We start from the raw sequence: 18,899 nt of genomic DNA, 5'->3' as shown, positions 1-18,899 counted from the left end.
AATTATGGGCAATTTGGGGACCCAGCTGAGGAGGAAAGTCTGTGCTGCCTGGAGCACAGACTGGCTCTGCTCAGGAAATGCCAAAAAGCTGCTAGAAGGAGCTGTTGTAATTCACAGGAGCAATATTTTGAACTCCCAAGTGTCCTTTTTTTTGCCTCTTAAACTCTTCACTAGTATCAGATACTCCTGCAGTTTGTGCAAAGCCATATCCATGCCTGACCACTTGCAGCATCCTGCCCTGTGGTAATTCGGCTTGAGCACATTTAGGATGATAAATCCAGAGTGATTTCATGGTATTTCCCCTTTGTACCTCAAACATGTCCAATAGTGGGAAACTTTTGAATTTTAGCAGAATTTTAGCAGAATTTTAGCAGAATTTTAGCAGAATTTTAGCAGAATTTTAGCAGAATTTTAGTGTCAGTCTGTTTTCTCTGACACCAATTTTGTGATTAGAGCTCAGATCCAGGGATTGATTCCTGCACCTGGCTCTGCCACCAAACTCCTTGCATGATCCTGTGCAAAGCATTTCATCTTTCCTTGCATCAATTTTTCAGCCATAAAAAGGCAGAACACTTCTTGCTCTCAGTCATTCTTTTTCCTTGGATTCTTTGCTTCCCAGAGCTGGGACTGAATTTTTACACCTGGACATCACCCAGGCCAACAGAGTCCACACGACTGTTGGGGTTTCTCTTTCATTTAAATGTGGATAAATAACAATATTTAAATAATTGAGAAGTGGATGTACAAGGGTGACATTCCTGGTGGGAAATTTGGAACTAGATGATCTTTTAAGATCCCTTCCAACCCAAACCATTCCCTGATTCTACAACTCACAGCCCTGCACTTGTCTTTTGGCCACCCATAACTGTGTTTTCCCATGATTTCTGTGAACAGCTCATTTTTTTTCTCAGTTCTGCTTTTTACTGGATTTTTTTTTAGCACTCCCTTCACCGTGAGCCACACCACGGAGTCAAATGCCACCGAGATCTCTTGCTAAAGTGCAATAATGTGACAAATAAAACAGCCTAGCTCTCCTGTCCCTATGTCACACAGTGCTTTCAGCTGCACCACCTCGGGTCTCACAGCACACAGACCTGAGAAGGATTTGAGACAAAACTATCAGCAGGGATTTTGCTGCTGGGAAGAAGGATGTGCCAAGGCCAGGGGTGGGCAGGAAGCAAGCAAGGGTGTGGGATCAGCCCCTGGAGGAGGTAATGGCACTGATCATGGCATGCTCAGGTGGGTCATCCCTCACCATCTCCCTCTCCCTCGTGCCAAACGCTGATAGTTTTGGGCTGATTGCAAGTGCTGGGGCTCCCACTGTTTCCCACTGGGAAGATTGCTCTCTGCCCTGATACATCCAGCAATTTCAGCCATTCCTGCTGACATTTTTACTTACTTATTTATCCGTCTGCTTAGCTCCCCCGCTTCTCATTCCCTCCCATCGCTCCGTGTCCGGGCTGTTGGCAGAGCTATCACAAGTGCAATAAGGGATGGCAGGAAGGGTCTCTCTGAGTGATAATTGTGTGCCTTGGGTGGTGTGACAGAGGACAAAGCCCAGAGCTGAGAGTCTCAAACCACTTGACAAGAGCAATAATTGTCCCGAATGGTGCTGCCTGCAGTGACTTATTGCTGTTATCAAATGAAATATCTCCGGGAAAGGCAGGGAGGGAGGCAGATCTGCCTCCTGACTGGGATGAGCAGCCAGGGACCATCAGTGCAGGATGTGACATTACTGACAGACAGACTGGTCCCACCTGGGTGTCCTAAGAGCATCTTTAAGTGGAGTTGGAGCCACTTAGAAAAGGTGTTTAAGCTGGTTCTGACCCCTGGTGCAAATCTTGAGGGATCAGGAAATGGAGAGAGAGAGTTGAAGCTCTTTTCCTGATTCTATCCTGTGTGAAAGTAGGAAAAACCCAGCGTTTTGCAGCAGTTTTTCTGCAAGAGGCAAATTGGAGCTCCTGGATGCTTCATTTGAGATGAGATGGGGTAAATCTTGGGAATGCTGATGGAAAACAAGGCAGGACTGATTGCTTAGCCTAGCATGCAGCACCACCAGAAAGATCTGCTGGCAGGACAGCATCCCTTCAGGGACACAGCATCGCTGCACATCCTCCCACCCTGCCTTGGACCTTCTCCAAGCCTGCAATGCAGGTGCTACATTCTGTGCCTCCTCCAACAACTCTGCCGAGTGAAAAAGCTCTGTCAGAGGGGGTTGGTTCAATTTGCAAACAGCCTCAGACAGCTCTTTCCAAAGCCAGGTGACCCCCGGAGCAGAAGCTCATTGTATCGCAGCAGCTCCAGCCTGAATGCTAATTCTGGCAGGGAAGGAAATAATCATGATGGAGACAGATCTCCAGCACTCCTTCCCCATTGTCTGTGTCCTCTGCCACCTGCTCAAACAGCCAGGGCTCCTCTGCTGCCTTTTTGTACCTCTGTGAGTGTTGCTTTCTTTTGTCTGCCTCTCCTTTCCACATCTCTTTCTCTCAGTGTCTGGCAAATTCCAAGCAACAATGAAATAACATTTCTCAGGGAGAAAAAAAATGAAGAGGAAGGAGAAGAAAGAACTCAAATCAGAGAGTCAAAGCGCCTTCAAAAGGAAAAGGAAGAAAAGGGGAGGAAAGGAAAGACAAGGGAAGCAAAGAGAGGGAAAGGGGAGGGCAGAGGGAGAGAAGAGGTAGAAAACAGGATAGAAAAGAGTTGATTTTATTCCCAAATGAGCCTCTCTCCCTGGAGAAGAAAGAGATCCACTTGAGCCACCACCAAACACAGCACAAGCATCCTGCAGACAACACTCAGCAGGGAGGCCATGGAGTGCCTTGGCACGAGCCTGAGGCTCAGCCCTGTCACCCTCTGCAGCTCTGGCAGAACCTTGAGTGCTCTGGCTTAGGAAAACAGGCATTAAATCCAAAATGGTGCTGTCACAGCACTCAGGCATCCTATGAGCAAATCCATCTGGGGACTCATCAAACCCCATTTCTCCTGTCCCAGGCACTGGTGAATTCCTGGAGCATGCAGGTAGTGTGGGAATAATCGCCACTGCCTGTCAAAACCAGTCTTTTATTGGGTACTGCAAAGTCAGATGCTGAGGATGGCTGAAGTTACTCTCCTGCTCAACCCAACTGTGCTTAAAACCATCCTGAGATAATTCATGCTAATGCCCATGTGTGCCAGAGATTTTGTGACACTAAAGGGTCATTAGAGGTCTCTCTGCCCTGCTAAAACTCTTTGGACAGATATAATCTCTGCCCACGTCCATATAATTTCCTTTTAGCTTCCACCATTGTAAAAGAAAATACATTTTTTAAAAAGTGCGATATCTCCTTAACTTCCCAGTCCATCCATTTCTAACCTCAAACCTGAATGCTCACAGGTCATTAACCAGTAATGAAAACCAGGGAGAGAGGAGAGGGAGGGAGACAAAAGAAAGAAATAAAAGAGCATCATTGGGAAGTTGCTTGTTTGCAACAGATGTAAAATGTGCGAACTGCCTGTAATCTTCATCTCTGCTTAATGCAGCAGAATATGTTGTGACAAGCACTGCCCAGCATGGAGTGGCAGAGCTGCAGTGAAGTGGCTAAAGCCTGTAATTAGCTCTTTGACTAATAAATCATCTCATAGCAGCAGCAATGAACATGACCCAATGCATATCCTGCAGACATGAATCTCATGGAGAAACCTCTGGGGAAGCAGAGAGTTCCACTGCATGTGGGCAGAACTCCTGCCTGCTGGCAGATGACTGTGTTTGTCCCCCAAAGTGACATTGCTGTGGTGACAGCACTGTTGGGACTCACACAGGATCCTGGCAGGAAAGGGTGCAGGAAAGGAGAAAATGAGCAATTTCAAGCTACCAGCCAAGCTTTCTCTGAGTATGGTTGGAACCAGACAATCATTTTGGCTGGAAAAGACCTCCAAGATCATCAAGCCCAACATTCAGCTGAATCCCCTGTGCCCACTAAACCATACTGTGAAGTGCCATGTCTACACCTCCTCTGAACACTTCCAGGGATGGTGACTCCACCACTGCCCCAGCCTGTTCTGATGCTTAACCACTCTTGTTTTCCCTAATATCCATCCTGAACCTCCCCAGTGTCACTTGAGGCCATTTCCCTTTGTCCATCTCTGGTTGCCTGGGAGAAGAGCCCGACCCCAACCTCACCACAACCTGCAGGTGGTTCTAGAGAATTTGGTTCAGAATTTGGGGAACTTTTGGGATGGCGGGAAGTATTTTCGGGGTCGTGTGGGAAGTTTTCAGAATTAGCGGGATTTTTGGCATCGTGGGGATGATTTACGGTATTTTTGGGCAGATTTTCAGGATTTTTGGGTGGATTTTTGGGGTTTTTGGTTGGATTTTTGGGTAGATTTTCAAGGTTTTTGGTCAGATTTTTGGTCAGGTTTTTGGTCAGGTTTTTGGTCAGGTTTTTGGTCAGGTTTTTGAGATTTTTGGGTGGATTTTCAGGATTTTTGGGCAGATTTTCAGGATTTTTGGGCAGATTTTCAGGCGGATTTTCAGGATTTTTGGGTGGAATTTTGGGACTTTTGGGCGGATTTTTGGGTGGATTTTTGGGATTTTTTTGGGCAGATTTTCGGTGGTTCCTCCAAGTGGTTCTAGAGAGCACTAAGGTCTCCCTTCAGCCTCCTTTTCTCCATATTAACAACTCCAGCACCCTCAATCGGGTAAGAAAGACGGTGACACCACCCTCGATGGTGACACCACCCCCTTGGGGACAGTGCTGGGGGTGGCCCTGGCTCACCGAGGTGTTCTGGCACTGCACGCTGGAGCTGTTGAACCTCAAGGCTGGCACCCTCTGCTCGCTGCCCTGGATGTTCAGGATGCACTCGTAGCCCCGCTGGCCTGACTGGGGCTGGGGAAGGTTCTTGGCCTTCAGCGTGATGGGTTTGATGACCTCCACGGGCACCAGGATCTTCTCAGCCTGCAGCAGCTGGGGACAGTCCTGGGGAGAGAGCAGACAGAGCACTGAGTCAGCACAGGGGTTTTCCAGCCTCAGGAAGGGTTCCTCTGGTGCTTCCCAACCTTCTCACTTTGCCTGATTATGAAGCAACTCCCTGGGCTTTGGTTTATTACAGAGCTATTCAAGGAGAATTCCTGGGAAGGTTCAGATAAACAGGTGAGGAAGGATTTCTTTCCCAGACTGTCCTTTCCTATCTCCCTGGCTTACACTGCTTTATTTCAGCCTCCAGGACCCAGGGAGCCACCTCTGGTGTTTTTTAATACCTGCTCTGTTTCCTCAGGTAATGGAAAAGCAATCAGGTTCCTTCCACAGATTTAACCCAGACACAATAAAAGTGAGTAAAGCAAAAATCTGAGCCTGATTCCTCACTTCCCAACAGCCAACACACCACTGTGGGAAAGGCACAGCTCAAGAAAAAACCTGGTGGAATCTACAGAGTCAGGGATGTCAAAAAGAGAGTTTGTTTTAGCTTAGAAGGGGACAAAATATTTATTACAGATCTCTGGACTCACCTCCCAAGAAACAACTGTCACACAAAGCATGGAGATCCCTTGGCAAAGCTTTCCAGTGGCTCACAAAAGGAGCAGTGACAAAAGGATGTTGATAATATGGCAACTCTTCATGGATCCCTTGCACAGGTGAGCTCTGGGTACCCAGAGCTGCCTCACAGGTGGTTGCATTCAAAGTCTCATTAATCAGCACGGCTTAATTAGTCAGAGTGGCCATGCTCTGCTTCTTCACAGCACGGTCAGACAACTGCAAGATGTCCCTTTCATGGATTCTAGTGAGATACCAGTTCTTTAGGAAACTACTGCAGCTTTTTTCTGTCCTGCCCAATGTTAAAGCCAGGTGCACTTGGTGGCAGCAGAGAAAGGGAACTTACTTAAAGAGGAGTAAGCCTAATCTGTAGGTATGTACAAGAGGAAAATTACTGATTAGGGGCAGAAGAGTAGGGAAAGGGTTCAAAAGTGGAATTTTGTGGCTCACTTAGAGCCTGGGATCTTGTTAGAGCAGATGGTGGGAGCATTTTACTGAAGGAAATAGCTTAGGGAGATAAAGAAACGGATTAGATGTGTAACATCTGTAGTTACACCAAGCAGGGATAGAATTACGAGAGCCAGCAGACATCACATGGAGGATGTGAGCTCATCCCTGGCCAGGGGCAGGGAAAACATCCAGTAACCACCCAGTGAAGTCCAGAAGCCTTCCCAGTCCCAAAGAGGGTCTGAGGGTTTGTCCTAAGGGGCTGCCAGACTGAAGAATCTGAGAGATGATTTTTCAGGGTGATACTCATGGTATAAGTAACTCAGAGCCACTGATGGGCTTCAACTGGCCTTGCCCAGGCTGGCACCAGAACCAGCACAGCCACTGGAGCTGGGTGGAGCTGAACCACCTTGGATCCAGTGGCTCTTTGCCTGAGCTAATCTGGCACAAAACTTGACTAGATCCGTGCTGCCGAGGCTTATTCTGCCATCCCATTAACCTGGCTGGGAGGTGGAAGGGTTGGAGGTGGAAAGCCCATGGGTACTGCAATCTCCAGGGAGCCACCAATGCTGAAACACAATGGGTAAAGTGTCACAAAGGTGTTTTTCTTGATAAAAGAGCAAGGCTTGACTATCTGGAAAGTCTTCCCCACCTTGGGTTCAATGGTTCTACCATACCAGAGCACAGCAGAGTTAAGGCTTGCTGCAGCTACTCAGCATGAGAAAGTGAGGCATAATTTATACTCTGGCTGATTTAAGACCTATAAAAACCCCAAATGGCAGGGAGGGAGATGGTTTAGGCTATATTAAAGTAAGATAATTTCCAGTGCTGATCACACCAGCAGATATCAGGTGCAAGCACCATTTGTGACCATATGGCTCCAACACCCCCTGACCCTTCCTCATCACCTCTGCCTCAGCTCCTTCTCATCTCCTGGCACAAGAAAAGACCTTGGCAACAGCCTCTCCATGGTTTTTTCCTCCCCAGCTCCAGGAGCTGGGACAGAGATGCACTGGCAGAGTGAATCAGTGGGGCAGGAGGATGAGAAAGCCCTATCTGCCGCCGAGCAGCCATCTCCCAGGAGTGGGAATTTCACTCGATGTCTGTCAAAGAGAAAAGCCTCTGATGGGGGCTGCAGGATGGAGGTTGGAGATAGTCCACTCAGTTACCTGCAGGCCAATCCCAGCTCTTCAGCCTGGTCTTTCTTGTGTGGCTTTATCCAGTCCCCCTCCACCACTGGTGCTGTAACCTTTCCGATAACACTTGTTTCAAGTTCATTAACAAGCCGTGATTGAGGCAGCCCCAAAACAGGATTCGTTTGCATATAAAAAGCTTTGCAGTGCTGTGAGGAAGTTCATTATAGATAATTGAAGAGGCAAGCGCCATAAAGAGGAAATCCTCCCAATGTGGCTTTATCTGATTGACCTAATGTTCTTTCTAATTGAAACGGGGAGGGGAAAAAGCAATTTCATTGGGTGATGTACTGCATAAAACCTCAGAGCTTGGACCAGGCTCTGGGTTCAGATTCAAACACAGAACGCATTTTGCTGCCCGTGTCAAGCTTTGGGTTCCTGGCCAGGTTTGTATTTTTGAGGGGAAAACATCAGCCTGCCCAGAGCAGACCCGAGCAGAAGGCTCTGTAAAAAAGAGTTATCTTGGACATTTTACAGCAGAGGCACTTTCTCTTCACCCTTCTCATTTGCTATGGACATCAGCTAGGTTGGAAAAATACAGTTTTCACATTTTTTAGGGGAAATAAAATCATAGAATGCCAACAACTGCACCAAGGAAGGGAACAATCCCACCTTTTTTGCCTTTGCTATATAATAAATCAAACCTTTTGCCTGACTCTGAGGGGAGCTGGTTCCCAATCCAGAGAATCATTGTTGATTCATTTTGTGTCTGCAGCTTCATTCTATCTCTTGAATGCTTTCAAATGAGTCAGTCCATTTAAAATAATATCCTCCACCCTTGCCAATTACTGGTATCAGCAGCGATGCACACCTCACATCACCAAAATTTTGCCAATTACCAAGTCAGGGAGGTTTTGCAGTGAAAACCCTGCATGAAATGGGCTGTACTCATCGGGTCGATGGTAGTTTAATTTTCTTTATTTATAACTCCTCGTAGAGCGCCTGCAAAATGTGTTTTTTGTTGTAGCTTGCAGGAATAATAAAGCCTCAGAAATATGAGGAGCTTTTCTCTCACATGTGTGTTATGGCCTTCATCAGGACTGAGCCCAAGCCAGTCTCCAGTGAGAGCCATCGTGAGGATGCTGCTGAAGAGAATGAGGAGACCTCTCTGAGGCTGTGTGGTCTTAGCCCTGAACTAATTAGTTTGGTTTCTTTATGGTGCTTCAGACATGCAGAGTTATGATTTCATGGAGGGTTTCACCGTGCTGTTTCCCAGGATAAGCTGCAGACTGATCAAACACTCTGAGTTTCTCTCCTAGGAAGAGGCATGATAGGGAATTTCACAGCCTTGTGGTACTGCAAAGGTTTTCTTCCGACCTTATTTTGCACAGTTTCCCTCTCTATTACTGTTTTTGGCCAGGATTATGATCCAAAGGGTCATCAAAGTGTTTTCCACTTTCCAATAGAAAATGGGTTTTATTTACTCTGGACGGTAAGCATCCCACATGGGAACAGATAAAACATCCATGAAGGTTTAATACAATGATTATTAATACAATAATCCCCACCCATCAACAGCCTCCACCTTGTACTGATGTCCCAATTCACTCATCTTCACCTGGGCATCTCTTATCAACCACAGCATTCCAGGGAGGGAATATTTACAGCTTTTCCTTCACACTCCTCCCTCACGATCCCTGGTAGAACTGGCTGGATCTCCACTTTCTACAGAAGGAAAGTAAATCTCACCTAATGCTGAGGGCACTGGAGGCACCACTGGTCAGATAAACTCAGCCTTTGGCCATGGATTTTCACCCTTCCTTTCCCAGAAGAGTAGGAGTCACCTCCACTCAGGAACACATCACTAATTCCTTCATTACTCCTGCATTACTTCATTCCACCACTAATTCCCTCATTACTCAAAACTCCCAGCTCCTGTTTTCTTCTGCCATTAAAATCCTTTTCTTCCGCCTCAATTTTAGGGGTTTTTTTTAAGACTTTCCTTTCAATATCCCTCATCCAGCCACAGTCTTTGTGCCTTATCCAGACCATCTTGCCTGAAAAAAAAATGACCATAAAGTGAATCTAAGCAGGGACCAAGATTTACTCATTCAGGCCCTTTGGGAGCCCATAAGAAATGAAACTCAGAATGTTATTTACTCAGATATTACGTAAATAAATACATCTTTTGTTCATCTGCTCTGCTGAGCTGCAATGTTCTGTTTTCTCTGTGTTCCCTCTGGCTTTGTCACCCGCCCACTCTGCTGTAATCAAGTCAAGAGGGTAAGAGTTGGGAGACAGGGATTGAGTCTTTATCTAGACCACAGCATCTGGATGCTCTGTAAATTAAACTAGATTAAAAAAAACCATCAAAACAAAAACAGACCAAGGAAATAAAAAGAAAAGGAAAGGAAGGAATGAGAAAAAGGAGAAGGAAAACAGGCAAAAAACAGGCAAAACCCCCCTAACCTTTCATTGACTTTGGAGAAATCAGATTTCACCTGGATAAAAAGCAGGGATTTGTTGCCTGAAGTTGTCTCTCACACCTCTGCAGGTCACAAGGGGTCACCACCCGAGGCTTGTTCATCAACCACCCTGTACTGCCACAAACCCAGGGCTCCAGGGCTGACAAGCTGATTCCTTTTAAACTCCTGCACAGCTTCCCAGACCCTGGATAATCTGGAGAAGGAAGCAGCAAGGAGCTCTCCATGCCCAGTGAGGGAGGGGAAAGGGTGAGTTATAGTCCACGTTGTGTTTACATTATTATACCACTAATTCTTAGCGTCGTAAAAATTATATTTAAAATTTACACAAACGGTGCTGGGGAACGTTATTATGTTATAAAGTGGAATCAGGTCAATGCCTTGTAGGCAGGAATCCAAGCTCCATAAATTTCTGGATATACTTCCCCCAAATTTACATCGGCACCAGCAGCAATCAAACCAGCTCCGAAAAAAGCTCACCCGGTCAAAGAATTTTTTAATGCACCATATATTTTATCTGCACTTCCTAAGTTTACAGTGTTGTTAGTTTGATGGATGGTGTGCTTATTTATTGGCACAGCAAAAGTAATAATACATGAGGAAAATGCTCCGAACTTTAAAGGCAGCTGATGAGGAGAAAGCAACAGGATTTATGGGAAGTGTAAACATCTGCAGAGACAACAAAGGAATAATTGAGTCCTTGCATCTCTGTCACTTCTGGTGGTTCCTTTCTAGTTAAGAGTATTCCATGCACTCAGGAGCAAATTCCAGCTCTCTTTTGTCCTCTTTGCAAGGGGTTCTGGTGCCTGGCAAAAGGTGGTTGGTCTGGAGGCTGATGACCAGGTTTGGGCCGTTTTAGCTGGTGACCTGGAGGAGTTTTGGTCCTGTTTTAGCTCTGTGCACTCAGACAGCTGCACATTTCTGTGGTGGTTTGCACAAATTAGGGCACAGATACCACAGCTGGAGGGAGACCAGCAGATCATCAAATGGGTTGGGATGGAAGGGACCTCAAAAATCATTTTGTTCCACCCACTGTCAAAGGCAGGGACACTTTCCACTAGACTAGGTTGCTTCAACCTGGCCTTGAACACTTCCAGGGATGAGCCATCCAACATTTACCTGGACAGACTGTGCCATGGCCTCACCCTGATGGACAGGAGATCATCAGCTCAGCTGCCCTGGGTCCCTGGCCTCAGTGTTGGGAAGGCTGGGGAGTGATGAGTGATGCTGATCACCAGAGTGGCTGCTCAGAAAGCAGATCTGAATGAAGATAACCACCCTCCCCTCCCACGGCTCACTGCCCACTCCTGGTGGTTGGGAGCAAAGTGATTCCCCCAAGGCCATGCAGGCAGTGCTGGGAAATGACCCAGGTCTGCTGAGAGCTTGATCCTAACCCAGGGCTATTCTGCCTCTGAAGTCACTCCACACATCACTGCTGATGAACATTAATGATTTTACCCTCCTTTAAATCTTTATTAATAGAGTCTTCCTTAGCTGGTCCATTATTTCACGAGGATCAAGGTCAGGCTGCCATAATTATCCAAGCACCACATTTATCCTTTTTAAATAGAGACACAACATTAGCTTCCTTTCAGCCCTTTGCTGCTTTGACACACTCTGAGAAGGAGAAGTAATGATCCAGAGAGCAGGAGCCTTCTGGTCACTGGATTAGGGGAGTGGACTAGTGACAAAAATAGTTGATGGTTTTGTCATGAGGTCCATCTGCTCACTGGAAAGAAACTACTGATAACATAACCTGTGAGGAGCCTCAGTTGTGGTGCTCCCCAGGCTTGGAAATCATTAGAAATATGAATTTGTGTACTGAGGAAGGTGATTATTTATGTTTTTACTGGGATAATGTCTATCATTTGTTGAAGGAAAACCATGGTTAGATAAGAGAGTTCTTCCGAGTAACTCACACAGGAAAAGTGGATTGTGCAAAGCTGAGGAAGGCACAGAGCAGAGCACAGGCAGCTTATAAAACACTAATTAATTCCTTCTCTAATTATGGCTGTACAAATCTGCACCCTTCCCAGCCAGCCTTCTGTCCTTCTATAAGGACTTCCATCTGAAGTTCACAAGAACTTCCATATTATGTCCCAGCCCTTGGCAGAGGGATTGGAATTAGATGATTTTTAAGGTCCCTTCCAACCCAAATCATACTGATTCTATGATAATGACATCAACCTGTCACTCCTCAACAAAGTTCACTATTAACCAGTGCCAAGAAATGGGTCATTTCTTGAAAAAATTGAAAATTCTTGAAACATTTCTCAAAAAGGGACATTGTCCAAGAAAGAATTCCTCAGAAGTGGGAGGCTTTCCCATAAACAGCCTCACATGGGGATTTCTGGGGTTTATCAAGGGTTGAGCCCAAGCTGTAGCATTTTCTTCCTCAGGCAGGAGTGAAAGCCTATTTCTTTTCTAAAGCTGTCCATTTTTACAAAGTCAGTAGGAACTTGGCACGTTTGAGAGCTCCAGACTTTGGCCCAACAAGGCCAAGAATGGTCAATGAATTTAGAAATGAATGGAGGAGACGGAGGGACAGATGGGAACAGAGAGGTTGCACAGAGGCCACGTTGATGCAAAAACCCACTTCCTTCAGAAACCAGGACAGAACCCCAGGGAATCACCAGAGTTTGGCTTCCACGGTGGGAAGGTCAGGACTGTGATATCACAGCTCTTATCATCCTCCTCAGGATCCATGACAGCAGGAGAAAACACCCAGGCCAAAGACAAGGCAGGGAAGGAGGTCTGGGCTCAGCCTCCTGGAGATGCCCCAGGCAAGGCAGGAGACACATTCCAGCCTCACCTCTTATCTGCAGCCTCAACATCTTGAGAATGTTTCTCCTTGGCTCCAAAGCAGAGAATGCAGCTGATGCTACAATGGAGAAAAGCAAAATCTTTTGGCTTCCGAGCCAAGACATCACTCTGGACTGTCTGGATGTGGAATTGTCCTTCCTCCCTCAGACTGCAGGGTGCCACATGGATCCCAGAAGTCCTGACAGACGTCTAGAGAGCCAGAAAACCCTGTAGCCACTTGAGGCACTACAATGGCAGTGCACTGAGCTAGGCTTTCAGAACAACATAAGCCCTTTCTGATGTTTTTTCAAGGACGCTGTGTTGGCGGGGACAGATGAACATTAGCCTGCTGCATTCTGAGATCACTCTGACCTGTGGGACAGATAATCCTGCATGACAAAGATGAGCAGCCCGACTGTTATGAAAAACACTTAACAGGGACACAGTGCTGCGCGTCAGATATTTCTTGTATCACTTATTCCAACAAATCTCCCTGAGCTGCTCCTAGGAATTGCACAAGCAGGTCTTTGATTAGTCGCTCACAAGGTGAGGCTGAGCTCTAAGAAAACAGGATGTGCATTAAGGTAGGATATACTACTCTCAGAAAGGCCTTTTTCCATCATTTCTCTGTTCTTGTGGTGGGCTTGGTTGGAGGTGTCAATGAGAACAGACAGGACAGAGCTGTTGTGCACCAGGAAAGATTTGCTGCAGATCCACCACCAGAATGAACAGAAATAAATTAGGTATTAGATAGATAAGATAGATAGGTTGTATATTAGGAAGAAATTATGTACTATGAGGCTGGTGAGGCTCTGAAACAGATTGCCCAGAGGAGCTGTGGCTGCCCCTGGATCCCTGGCAGCGTCCAAGGCCAGGTTGGACAGGGCTTGGAGCAGCCTGGGACAGTGGAAGGTGTCCCTGCCCATGTCAGGGAGTTGGAATGAGATTATCTTTAAGGTCCTTTCCAACCCAAACCAGTCTATGATTCTGTGAATCAATAAACCTATGAAATCCTGCTAAAAGTTGCTGCAGAAATTGAATGAGTTACCAGCCTTTTCCCCCGCCAGCTGGATGACTTCAGGGCAGAAAGGCTCAGAGATGGCAAGAGATACCCAAAAATAACAAAAACAGCCACTTCACACACATCTTCTCCTTCACCTCAGTGCAAGTCACTGTGACTTGCAAAGAGCAAGTTATCCAATTTGTTTTTACATGCTCAAAGGCCTCTCATGAGCAGCTCCCACTGCGAGATCACAGCTCCAGGAACTAAGGATTGTCCAAGCACCTATTAACTGGAAGTGTTTACCGAATCAGAAGGTGTGAGGCAATCAGGGGCACAGAGAGGTGAACATGTCCAAACCAACTCCGAGTCAGAAACACAACTCTCATCTGCTGAAATAAAACCTGTGGCTCATGCACTGCCTGGCATCGGCTCTGAGCAGCATTTTCATGCCCTAACAAAACTCCCTGAACAAGGGGGAAGCTTTTTTTCCAGCATCCAATTTCTGTGTTTAATTTCCTCTCGTTATTATCTGAAGCACCCCCTCTGAAGAGGATGTACCCACTACAGGACACATCTCCTTTTCTGGGAAAAGGCTGTAATGAGAGATGGAGGCTGAAATGCCACAGCCTGAAATGCCAAACCACCTGGAGTCCCAAGGCACAGCTGGATCCAAACCATCAGCTGCAGCCTCCTCCTGGGTTACCCCTGCCTCCCCTGGACAGGATGCAGAGCAGACTGAACTCCTTCACACGTGCTTGGAAACCCTTCTAAGAGTGAAAACCAACCCCCTGTGCTGTTTAAAAGCACAAAATGTGTGCAGACCCCACCTGCATGGCGTGCCTGCCTGTCCCCCTGCCTGCTCACAGCACTGGAAGGCAGCAAGTTGCCTGCAGTTGCCATAGAAACTCCACCTCACACCCTCCCCTTAATGACAGACAGGTGCCAGGATAAATGAGGGGATAATTGACAAGCCAGGAAGGGTGTGGAGCTCTGGTGTTGGCCTCACTGGAGCTGTCACTGCAGAAAGGAGAAAGGAGAGGTGCATTCATCTGAGCAGAGATGGGTTTTCTCCTCTCCCCGTGCTGCTCCTCCCAGCAGTCGCCTCTCTAGATGGGTTAAGTGAAGCTGGAAGCAGGAGAGGGATGGAAACCGAGCAGTTGCCACAGCAACAGCTGAAGATGCATCACCAGAAGGGTTTTTGATGCAAGGGAACAAGGAGTTGGCCACACTCGATGGCCCAGCAGGTCCTCTGTCCCCTCCCAGTGCAGCCACTCAGTTCACTGGGGTGCCTTTTGGGAGGAGGTGGGTGTTGTGACTTCCTTCTGCACCTCGAAAAGAGGACAAAACGGGACATTTGCAGGGCCTGGAAACCTGTCTGGGTTTTGGAGACCTTGGGGCAAAGTCCTCCCTGAGTCACATTGGGATGTAGCAATGTAGGAAAGGAAGGCACTGCTGAGTTTACTAAAAACAAAGTCCATAATGAGGAGACATAAGCATTAATACAAATATATTAGGATAGGATAGGATAGGATGGAATGGAATAGAATAGAATAGAATATTTTCAATTCAAAGGGACCTAATAGAGTAGAATAGAATAAAACATTAAGTTTTCAGTTCAAAGGGACCTACAACCACCATCCTGCCCACCTTCCTGACCACTCCAGGGCAGACCAAAATTTAAAGCCTGCCATCAAGGACATTATCCAAATGCCTCTTAGATGCCTCTCAGTTCAGCTTGAGCTGTCATCACCACTCTCCACCTTTTTTTTCCCCTTCCTTCCACCCCACTTCCCAAAAATCACCTTCCCAAGAAGGACTGGTGGTGGAGGCCACCAGTGCAGCTCTGGGTTTGGCACGAGGCAGGAGCAAACCCTGGCAAAGCCATGCTCTGCTCCTCGGCAGCTGCTCGCCAGCCTGCAGCTCGCAGGGCTCCCTATCGCTCCTGACAAATGAATATTTGAAGCAGTTGTTCCTTTTATGTGGGCTTTGCTGTCATTAGCACGTACAACTCGACATAAAACACCTCAGTGCGAGATCTTTTCTTCTCTTCCCTTTTTAGGCAGCAGATGAAAATCCTTTTAATGAAAGGCTTGTTTGGGGGAGGCAGAAAAACACACGCAAGCACATGTCGGCTGAGCAGGGAAAGATGAAAACCTCCTTCAAGGTAATTAAATGATTATGTATCTGTTAAACCTGGTGAATAATAGATTTGTTATCTAGGTTTGCTTTTGGCTTTTGCCATTTTTCCCCCTCTTTTTCCCCTACACAAAGCTAAAATCCTTGCGAGGCCTGGAACAAGATAATGTTCGTCTTAGAGAAAAAGGCACAAATAAAAGATTTATTTCTTTATCCCATCAACTCAAGCAGGCTATCCCTGCATCCCATCCTTGTACAGAAACGTTGACATTGAAACTACTGCCTGGATCAGAGCAGATCTGCATGGAGACAAGACAGATGATGCAATCAGCATTGGGTAATTGATACCAGGAGACAGGCATTGCTTCTACAGACCCCCAGATCTATAGCTTTACCCCTCGTGCCTCAGTTTCCCCCCAGTTCTTGTTGACTGTTCTGCCCATTAAGAGAAGAAAATGGCTGAGTTCTCTTGCTTGGGGATTGTGTCAGGTAAGGATTGATTTCAGTGTGTGAATCTGCAATGCTTTGTGCTCAGACTCTGAGCATGCACTCTGACTTTAACTGGTCAGCAGCAAATGTCAAAAGCAGAGAGTGGATGGCAAAGAAAAAAAACAACAAAAAGTCCACTCCCTTCTATCTCTGAGATTTGTTCTCTCCGCTTTTGCCATCAGCTCTTTGGGAAAAACAACAACAGCAGCAGCAACAACTCACTTCAGTATTAAAATGTCCTTTTTTCCCTCATGCTTTCCCTTCCTGCCCAGTAACAATAATATCAGCTCCCCTTTCTACAGCAAGAAGTCCCTCAGTATATTTCAAGTGAGTGGACCTGGCTTTCAAAAACCTGCTGTAAAGGGAAATTACACGCCAAGGTGAAGTATTTCTTCCACAAATCACCCAGGGACATCATGAATCCTCTGTGATTAAGATCAGTGCTGTAATCATAAATACTCTTGCTTTATGCCTGTGCTGGAGCTCTTCACTGGGGCAAACATGGGTTTTCCCAAGGCTCCCAGAGTGGTTAATCCAGATCTGTTCCAGGCAGAACTGATTCACCTGACAAGTGGCAGGGAAGAAAGTCCTAGATCAGTGTTGACAGTGAGGCATTTTCTGTCCTTTCTCCATCTCTGGATGTTTTGCCATTCTCAGGCTGGAGCTGGCTGATCCCAGCTATCCATGAGGAAATCCAAAGGCTCCCCTTAGGTGGCAGGAAATAGCATTTTCTGGACAGTGTGGGTCACAGCCAAAGCCTTTCTGCTGTCCCTCTGGACCAGCCTCAAATTCATCCAACATCCTTGCACTAGTCAGCAACTCATACTACAAGGAAATACAGGCAAAAACCTCATGAACCTCTCAGAGAACATGAATAAAACCTAAATGAAAGGCTGAGCCTGTGGGAGTCCAGAATCATGTGAGATATCCTAAGGAAAGGATGGAGTCAGGAGGGCACAAGGGCACAAACCTCCCTTCAGAGGACTCCAGACTAGCCCAGGGGTGAGGGGTGCTAGCCCAGGGGTGAGGGTGCTAGCCCACCTAGCCCATTTGCAGCCCAGGCCATCTGGAGAGTGGGAAGCTCTTCCCACATGATGGCAAGATGGTGTACAGGCAAACAGAGGGAAAATAAAACCACTTGAGGGTGGGCATAGCAAGAGAAGGTGAAGGCTTGGCGGTGATGACACCAGAGGGAGGGAGTTTCTGGCACAGCTCCATGTGACAGAGTAACACCAGGATTTGTTTTCCTGGCAAGCAGTGCAATCAGACCACACAATCCTGGAAGATTCCCAAGTTAATCTGCTCAGCAAACTCATGGGGAGACAAATGGGATGATCCAACCACCCCACGCTTCCCATCAGCTCCTCCTCGAGATTTACCAACTTAGCAGATACTCATGGCTGGGTGGTGGCAAAGCCTTCCCTCTCCTCATCCTCCAGGGCTCTCAATGCTCTAGAGGAAAGGATTGAAAGGAGAATGGAGATGAGAGATCTGTAAAAATAGAGCCACTCGAGGAGAGGGTGCATTTTGAGCTCTGCTGAAGATGGGAACAGACCTGGGAACAGACCTGGGTCCTGCCAGCCTCGTGAGTCACGTTGCATCACCAGGAACAGGGTGAAGGTCTGGGTTGGCAATGAGGAGCCAGGCTTGGCTTCTTCAAAGTACTGAATGGTTTCTATTGTTCAGAGAACCCACTCAACACACAGGCAAGTGTACAGGACAGAAAATGAGAGAATTATAGGTGAAAGTGAAAAATAGGCAGTGGAAGTTTCAGTGAGAGCAGTGAGTCAGTGAGAAGATGGCTTTTCAAGAGAAGCGTGGGAGATAGACGTTTGTTCAAAGTGCCATTTGACAAAAAAAAACAAAAAAAAACCTTTTATGGCCACAGAATGATTGTAAATCAGAGTTTGTCAGAGTGCACTTGTGATGCCATCATTCCCCAGCCCTCCAGAGCCACAAACACACCGACAGAATGAGAAGGACCCTGGAGCTGCAGGGCATTTCTCACATTGCCAGGCACAAAGCAAGCTCTGAAACTTTTGGGGTTTGCATGGCTTTTATCCTTCCAGGTTTTGTCATCCCATTTCTTCCTCTGTGCAGCAGACAGCAAAACCAGCTCCTGAGCTTAGCAGCTGATTCCAAAGGTTGTATCCCAGGGTAATGAGATCCCATTTGTGCCCAGAGATGGAAAAAAGATGCTGCAGCCCCCGCTAGCAATGACCAGAATAACATCCATGTGTTGCATGATGCTGTCATTGCCTTGCAGATCAGTTGTGGTTTTCCAAGGTCAGCTTTGTGCCTTTTCCTGCTGCCATGGAAATCTCACAGGGCACTTTTGCAAGGTCAGAAAGAGAGTACAAAGAGAGAAATTTAGCAGGAAATTCTCTGTTAAAGGGAGGAAAAGCGAACTCTACTGACAGACAAAACCCTCCAGAATGGAACTGTCCAGAGAAGGGACATCTTTCAGTTTCACCCTTCAGAAACAGAACTAGAAAAGAGAGGTGATAAAGCTAAAACACGCAGAGGTTGATGAGTTTCTGCCTCCTCCCCAGTTCTGCAGAGCAACACCTTGGAGAGGACAAAGTAATGACCTGGGGCTGTGCCATCCCCTGTCCCTTCCCTAAAAAACCGGGATAATTCTCATGATCTCCTTTCTGATGGATCAGGAGATACACTGAGGTTTGTAGGCATCTCACTTTGGGCAGGAGACTGGAGGAGAGAAGAGGTGGGAACTGGGAAGGTGAGTGCTGTGCTTGGAACATGAGACACACCAGAGCAGATTGGTGGTGCTGGTGGTGACATTGCACAGCAGAAAACTGAGACAAAGTGTCCCAGGGGATTCCACTCAGCAAGAAGATGAGGTTCTTGTGTGCCAAAGCTCCATGAGAGGGAGTAG

General features: G+C 46.9%; 1 protein-coding gene across 2 annotated transcripts in view; it reads right to left on the bottom strand.

The window, feature by feature from the left end:
* PLXNA4 (plexin A4) overlaps positions 1-18,899 on the bottom strand; it is a 415,027-nt gene that overhangs the window by 74,695 nt on the left and 321,433 nt on the right. For both annotated transcript variants that reach the window (XM_085082004.1, XM_085082012.1), the window contains exon 10: positions 4,755-4,955. In XM_085082004.1, the coding sequence (XP_084938130.1) occupies positions 4,755-4,955 (201 nt within the window). The remainder of the gene's footprint in view (positions 1-4,754; positions 4,956-18,899) is intronic.

The sequence above is a fragment of the Lichenostomus cassidix genome, chromosome 1Aa (assembly GCF_008360975.1).
Source record: "Lichenostomus cassidix isolate B80296 chromosome 1Aa, HeHo_3.0, whole genome shotgun sequence".
In the NCBI taxonomy this organism is placed as follows: Eukaryota; Metazoa; Chordata; class Aves; order Passeriformes; family Meliphagidae; genus Lichenostomus; species Lichenostomus cassidix.
Note: the sequence above shows the minus strand (reverse complement) of the source record. Positions and strands in the feature narration are given on the sequence as shown.